Here is an 8,164-nt window from a genome sequence, read left to right on the forward strand (position 1 = left end):
TGACCGTGATTTTTCTGGGGGGGGGGGCGACTGGGGGCGTGAGTAATTTTTTGAGGAGGAGTGCACCCCCACACCCCATGTAGATACGCCACTGAGTGCAAGTAATATAATAGATGCTTAGATAAGTAACAGTAATTATTCACTGAATTTCAATGAGTTCAATTACTAATGAACAATTAACTCACTTTGATTTAAAAGAGCATAAAAATCCCCTAAAGAAATCACGATCACAACATTGCAGTGACTGACTTATTAAAAGCTTTCAAGGTATACTGGTGGAAACGTAAACGTCAGTATAACGTACAGTCTTTTGGAGATTGTAGTTGTTCAAAGTCCTATTACCCTGAAACTTCACAGTTAAATAATTGTGTAGAAACCTTTCATTGGAGTGTAAGAATTACTCTAATTGTGGACGATAATAGATAAACCTGACCATGGGCTTAACGGTAGGTACTGATCATCTATTGACTCTTAATTATTATATTCATATGAGATTTAATATAGAATGGAATATTTAAAATGACCCTCCGTAAACTAAATTTTCTTATAAGAATCTTAAAGCATTGTTATATTCATGCCTTCTTCAGTAATTTCTCTCTCCCTTCCTTTACCACTTTCTTAATCACTCCCCATCCTTTTTAATTCTGTCTATTCATTGTTGTAAAGACATAGGCCCTATTACAACGTTTGAACATTAAACATTATAATAAATAACATTGTGAACTTACATCATTTTCTGTACGCTCAATGAGGCATAAATACAGAATCTGTGCTGTAGCAAGCGACGATGCCAGATTTATGTGGACAATGTTGCGACGTGTGTTCCAGATTCTGTATGAAATTGAATAATCATGATTCAAATTAATGTTTAGATAGCAGCAGCATGATGAATCACACAAGACAAGCACACATACACATAATACTCTACATAAACTGTCAGATTATGAGGCTTAGGGGGTGGATTTATTTATTTCATCACCGTTTTCACGAAGAGACAGATTTCAATTTCGACTAAGGCGGCGTTTGAGGAAAACGCATTTGAAGTTGACTAGTTCATAAAACACGGTTACTTTATTGATACACCAAACATCTTGATAAAACAACATTAAAGAAATACAATTACAACATGACAATACAAGGAGCACTCGATTCCTGAGACTTCCCTCTCAACTCGCTAACCAATAGCACATGCTAACCGTTGTCGGTATCCAGATACCGCTAACTGTTAGTGCTAAACACCGGACGTCCTCACACGGTGCTAACGGTTAGCGCTAACGGTTAGTTCGCAATCCGGATACTAGGGCTCTCGTGTGAACCAGGCTTTAGAAAAATTAAACAAGGTGGCACGCCAGATCTAGTTACTATAGGAACACTCACCGGCTGCGAGCCTTGAGATAAGCCACCTAGTTCAGACTGGCAGGTGGATAAACCCGGTGAGTTGAGCCGAGTTTATCCACCTAGTCTGAACTAGGCCTATGTTATTTACACCTATAGAGTTAAGTTTGTGTCTGTTACGGAACGCGCTGTACTCGCTCCGTTTTTAAGGCAGAAACTGTATTTTATATGTTTAACCATTGTAGTCAAGGGCGATTTATACTGCAAGAAGGGTACCGCTAAGCCTAGGTAACTCAGGGAAATATATTTTTTAGATTTAGCCCTAACCAGGCCTAATCAGCCGATCACAATGATTGCAACGCCGCAGACGCGTCTATATCATGATAACCAACAAGTTTGTGGCTGTCCGTGAAAATTGAAAATCCATTTTCCTCGGTTTGTTCGCTAAATTTTGAATATTCAGGTTTGTGTCACTTCGTAGTATCGGTGACGATGTATTGGTCGTGAGGACCAAATCTTTGACAGAAGTTTTACCAAGGCCATGTAATTAAAAAGCAAGTACCTTAATGGTAGGTAATGCTTATAATATTATAGTTATTGTTGTTGTTACTAAGGTCTCAATGCACTGCAGTTACAACTCCACTAATATGCATGTGCTCCAAATAATTTACTTTGGGGTGTTCCACAAGCCTTAAACTATACAGTAGGTTTATAGGTTGGTTAAAAATTTCCCACACGAATAAAATAGACGATCTGTACTGTAACTTGATTTCTTAATAGTGACATTAAAAACGGTCGGGACCAAGGCATACCTCTGACTATAAATTGACAAAGATAGAAAAATGCTAAATACAGACACAATGCATACATAATAGGCCTTGCAACGTCAAAAAAGTGTAATTAAAAATAAGCTTAATGATGGCCGGATATGGCACTGTCAGATTTAAATTTGAATATAGTTTTTACCCTATTTTTTTTAAATGATTTTTAAAGATTGGGGCTGGGCCTCCTTGAATCCGCCAATAATAATATTATCCAAATTACATTAATTTAGACTCTGTGTTGGTTGTTCTGATCGTAACGTCAGAATTTACTTTTCCACTCCTGTCCCAAATTGTTAGACTCGCACATTTTTGTGTATTAATTTCTTCTGGCTTTTGTAACAACCCTGTATTGGATTCAAAATCAAATACAACTTAAAAATTATTTATTTATATCTACAACTGGTTTGTTATAAGAGCGCTACATTCATATAACATACCTCAAGTAAATGTAAGTCAAAATTGTTAATACCAAAGAAATAATCGACAAGGATGTGAGTAGAAACGTCAGAACTTCTAAAGCAGTGGCGTCTGCGACAGAGAGTACCTGAACCAAAAATTAAAACCACCTCAATTGTAATAGAATACACCTTCCTAATTTCATTAAACTAAATGTTGTGTAATAATATTAATTTCGACCGTTTCCATTGTGATCATATAATAGAAATGGATAAGAAAAAAAATCCTTTATATATATTTTTGTCGTTTTATAGACCTACCCAAAAATTATTGTTATTACGGATGCGGTTAGAGTTTATAGATTTTAGGTCAAACGTTAGTAATACTCAAAAACTCACAAAATTGTGTGTAATATGGCATAGTTGTAATGAGAACAAGGATTTTATATTACCAAACATCCCTGAATTCAAAACTTGGCAATGATTAAACCACAGTGTCTTTGAGAGCGTACACTAATGATTAGGAATTGTATGTATTAAGAGCATGTTGTCTCCCGATTTATTAACCAATTCACTTTTTGACTTGTTGTCATGTCTGTGTACTGTAAACTAACATTCCTCCATATATATCTGTCTCTTATACACATCTAGATGTGTATAAGAGACAGCATTATGGCTTATCATTTTTGTATCTCTACTGAGATCCAGCCATTGTTTCCCACAGCATTGTTTTTTTTTCAGTATTTTGCCTTTTAATCTATATTATATATATATATATATATAGAAAGAGAGAGAGAGAGAGAGAGAGACATAAAGAAGTTTTTATTTCGAATATTTCGAGCGCGCCTGTACTCTTCCTCAGAGATAACACATACGAATGTATTGTAATTGTATATAAATATATTGTAATTCATTAAAGATTACATAATTTCTGTGAATGATTGTAAAATATTGAAAACAGTTTTACTGTTGTTAATTTTTGCTTTTCTACTCTTGATGTTATTGTTTTTTTTTTTTTAATTTAGTTTTAGTATGAAGCAATTCAGCGTAATGCTGCTATGTTAATTTTTGCTGTTCTTTTTAAAGAAATAAGCATGAATCGTATTGTTAAATTGACCTGAAATTATCGCTTTGTAACAAAAATCTATTTTGTGGTTTTGTTTAGCAAAAAGACTGCCGCTTAATACGTATGCATGAAGAGTTAATTCTCGGATAAAATCTATTGAACCTTCTATAACAAATATTCCAATTCTTTTAGCGCTTGTTTTCTTTTCTTTCTTTTTTTTTCATACCGGAGATTCTGGGCTGACTCTCATCAGAATGGCAAAGTTTGTCAAGTGATTACACCGACAGACAGTTTTTGATGTCTCAGATATTACGACTTCACATCCATCGGTGGACCATATTCCGCCAGTGGAACTAGGAAAAGAGTTTTTAAAACAGCACAAGTTAAAATAATGAGTTACTTGTAAGATAATTGCGTTGATTAGAATATGTAGGATGCATAGCCGTTTAATAGCAGTATACAAAAAATGTTCATCTATTTTACAGTTTTATAGTGTACAATAATATCTCGTGGTATCACAGAGTATTATTTTCGAATTTGTTACCCACTTGTTTGAGAATTTCCAAAATGCACAGACAGCGTGATATCCATCTCCAAACGCCTGTAAAAATGGTAGATATGCAAATCAAATAATATTATGCTTAAAGAATAATCGGCATTAACAATAAAGATATTATCATATCAATTTAGCTTAGGCCTACCATCAACTCCTAGTAATGACATCAACATCCGAGCTCATTCTGACATCACTCATAGTTGTCAGTATTAAAAATTAATTGGTTCAATTAAGTCGTTTTTAATTATTCAATTCATTGAATTGTATGTATTAAAAATGCATCGTTACTTATTCATATGTCTTATAAAATAATGTATTGGACTTCCTCTGAATCACTCATTATCTGAGCTAATTCGTGTCTTTATATTAATGTCTTCTTCCTAACATTTAAAAAACAATATCCAGGGGCTAGGCTTAGCGAAACGGTTCGTTGCATAATTTGCATACAGGACACATGTCATATATCAGAGAGCTTTCGGTAGGCCTATCTCGTCCGGAAACGAGTCACCGAGAGCCACCGAGCGAATTTATCATGACTTGCTCGTAACAACCGAAGATTTAGCCTCTGGATCCCAAGCAATGAATCGAGAAACAAAATTTGAATGTATTTGCTACATGTATAATGGCATCTGATTGCATTCTATGATTATAATATAATATAATATAATACATTGAGCAAAAAATACTCCAATGCTGATAGCGAATTTATTTTTTTTTTTTTCACAAATTGTCATTGAGTGTGGAAGGCTTTGATTATGTAATTGTCACAGCCGAAGTATGATACCGACTCACCTGTAAATGCCTGATACTTATCTCCACGGGATCATCACTAAAGTCAATTGTTTTATCTGATGTTACTGAAAGTGACGTGATATACGAGCCAAATATTATAGAGGTACTGTTGGTACCGTCTTCCAATTGGCTTGACATCGACACATGAAGAGTCTTAGGAATCACTGTAACTACTTTGACTGAAATATAAATTATATTCATGTGACATAGGCCTACATCAAACATTTCTAAAAGTTGTAGTATACAGTTGCAAATAAATTTGCATGACTTCTACTGCAGTAATTAAATTACAGGAAAATGTTAATGTACAAAGATATACAGCCTATGTTGCTCTAATAAACACAAACAATTCAAATTTAGTAATTGTCATTGCTTGCTTTGTATAAATTTTCTTCAATAGAACTTTTCGCCAGTTAACAAACATACCAATGATATAATAATGTTCATAAAAATGTTTTATAGAGCAATATATTTATGATAATCAATTAAGTATCATTTAAGCAAATACTTTTATCTGTAGTTCTACAGCAGATATGTAAATTTACAAAGACTACAAACGTGGATTATAATAGACAGTTAATAAATTAGTTAATACTTAGTTATCAATTGCAACAGCTTAATTAGTATTAATACTTTTAATAAATTTACAAAAGTGTATCAATATACCACAGATGTCGTTATCTGTATTCGTTTAGACTTTAATTAGCAATTAGCGTAGTTTTATATTCATAAATTAAGGATAGATATCTTAGACGAAGCTTTCATTTTTTAGTCAGAGAACAATAAAAGCGGTTTAAAGCAATCCAAAAAGAGCCAAATATTATAAAAATAATATGATAAAGTATATCAATTTTTAATGCGTTAAAAACGCCAACCATGGGCCTAATATGTCATTATAGTTTGTTCACATTTACAAACAGACATAGAATAATACCGTCTCCACTTAATACAGCGGTTGGGCATTGGAAATCCAAGTCTTCTTGTTCCAGGTACAGCGAAGTGACTGATGCTATGACGTCATTTGGTACTGCGTCTATATGCATATCTGCAAAAAAATAAATAATTTCAAATTCAAACGATAACGCGGCATTGTATACTGTTGCAGGCAAAATTATTTGTAATAGTATAATACAAGAATGACATTTAGATTACCTAAGTTTTCAGAGGTGTATGAAAATACACTGGCGTTTGATGCATCGATGTTATTAGCCAACTCAAGTGCAAAGGTTTCCAACATCAATACCATATTACTTGACGTTTCTTCAGAGTTTGTCTGCAGGCAATTGATACATCATGCATGTCAAAATATAAAGCAGACCTTTATACTTAAAAGTACTTAATAGCAGACGAGTGTGCTCTTCGTGTAGATCGCATTATAAATGATAGAGTGGAGAAATGACAGGAAACACACAAACAAGAGAGTGATCACCCGCTAACAACCAATCGCGTCGGTCATGAAATGTTCCCTAGTCCCTCATAGTGGCGCCCTTCATAAGCCAAATGCGCCAACGTCGGTCGATCGAAGAACTAAGTAACCAGGATGCTGTTTTCACTCTTTTCGGCTTCAGATCTTTCTCCTTCTATTATCTTTGGTTCTATCCACTATCTAGTTTTGTGACAGCTTGTGTGAATTGCCATTATATGGGTATGATCAATTACAATGTCGATTATTTGATCAATGATATTGTCATATCTCATATATTTACATTGGCATAATGATGTCAGATCAAATCCAAATACGGGAAAATTAGATAAATATTCATTCATTCATTTATTTGACCAAAATCACAAGATAAAAAACAAGAAACATGAGAAAGAGATGTTAAAATGATAACGGGGCAATAAAACACGGTTAAGAGAGGTAAAATAAGTGGTCTAAAAACGAGTAAAACAACATGAATGAAAATGACAACAGCGATAAAAACTAGGACAATAAAAATATTGACAAAAAGAAAAAGATTTTTAAAAGCGTTAAAACATCAATTTGATTTTGATCAGGATAGCCCAAAAGCAATTACACAAGTTTATTTCCGTTGGGGTCCAGCAAATAAAATTAGATAAAATAAATTAAAAAAATCATCACTTAATTAAGGAATACAGTTTTAAAAATCATCACTTACAGTAATTAGTAACGCAGGTTAGATAAGAGTTTTTTTACCGATTTTCTAAACAAGTTTATGCTTACGGTGTTCTTAATTCCATTGGTAATGTGTTCCATTCTTTGATTGCTGAGGCATAAAGCGTACTGTCTACTGTGTTGGATGAGATTCACTCTGCCTAGTACTATAACTATGTTGTTCACAAGTTCTAAAAATGTTATCATGAAGGTAAGCTTCTGCAGAATTATGGATGATTTTATGTACCATGTTCAATGAATTTTATCTGAGTTACTCGGTCTTCTACATAAGCCAACGCTGTCTACCTACCTCCTTTTGCCCAATATGGGCTCTAGGCATCTCGTTCAATATATACCTAACCATTTTGTTTTGCCTTACTTGAAGTTTACTTTTGAGGTATTTTGTTGCTCCCGAGTACCAAGAGTAACATACATAATCGAAGTGACGTTGGATGAGAGCATAGCATAATAATTTACCTGTGTTTTCGTTTAAAAAGAACGCTTGCCTGTACGAAATTTTAGTTTACCGCCAATTTGGTTAATAACTGAACTTATCATATGTTCAGTTATTATGTTAAAATCTGAACTTATCACATTATGAATATAGCTTAAATTATAATTATTAGAATTATATTCATATTATGAATATAGCTTAAATTATAATTATTAGAATCTTTAAATATTTTGCATTTTACTATCTCTCCTATTGCATTGCCTAAAATAAGAATTATTATAATTGTTCTTGCACAATTGGAGAGCTGAAGTAGAAAAAGCAGATAGTAATTTTAAAATACTCCCTAAATACCAAATAGATTCGAAATTTCTAAAATGACTTTGATGTACAAAAGGTTTAAGGATTATTTTTTACATGGATAAGTTTAATTATGAGGAAAGTATATACACATAATTATTACGAATGTCAACTCACCGCGTCACCGGAGTCGGATATAGTTTGTAAATTATCTTTATCCAGTAGACGATCGCAAACGGATAGGAACATCTAAAAATATAATCATACAAATACGATACGATAAAATAGCTTTAATATTCGACTAAGGGAAACTCGCCACATCGCATGAT

At 33.4% G+C, this 8,164-nt stretch overlaps 1 protein-coding gene across 1 annotated transcript in view; it reads right to left on the reverse strand.

Annotated features, from left to right (window-relative positions):
* LOC117100471 (adhesion G protein-coupled receptor L1-like) overlaps nt 1-8,164 on the reverse strand; it is a 22,457-nt gene that overhangs the window by 4,105 nt on the left and 10,188 nt on the right. Inside the window, exons 5-12 of the mRNA XM_033240173.1 lie at nt 8,013-8,084; nt 6,121-6,241; nt 5,903-6,013; nt 4,969-5,147; nt 4,169-4,221; nt 3,847-3,973; nt 2,597-2,703; nt 729-831 (exon numbers count right to left, since the gene is read on the reverse strand). Of these exons, the coding sequence (XP_033096064.1) occupies nt 729-831; nt 2,597-2,703; nt 3,847-3,973; nt 4,169-4,221; nt 4,969-5,147; nt 5,903-6,013; nt 6,121-6,241; nt 8,013-8,084 (873 nt within the window). The remainder of the gene's footprint in view (nt 1-728; nt 832-2,596; nt 2,704-3,846; nt 3,974-4,168; nt 4,222-4,968; nt 5,148-5,902; nt 6,014-6,120; nt 6,242-8,012; nt 8,085-8,164) is intronic.

Source organism: Anneissia japonica, unplaced genomic scaffold (assembly GCF_011630105.1).
Source record: "Anneissia japonica isolate Jap-2015-1 unplaced genomic scaffold, ASM1163010v1 scaffold685_len2926416_cov193, whole genome shotgun sequence".
Lineage (NCBI taxonomy): Eukaryota > Metazoa > Echinodermata > Crinoidea > Comatulida > Comatulidae > Anneissia > Anneissia japonica.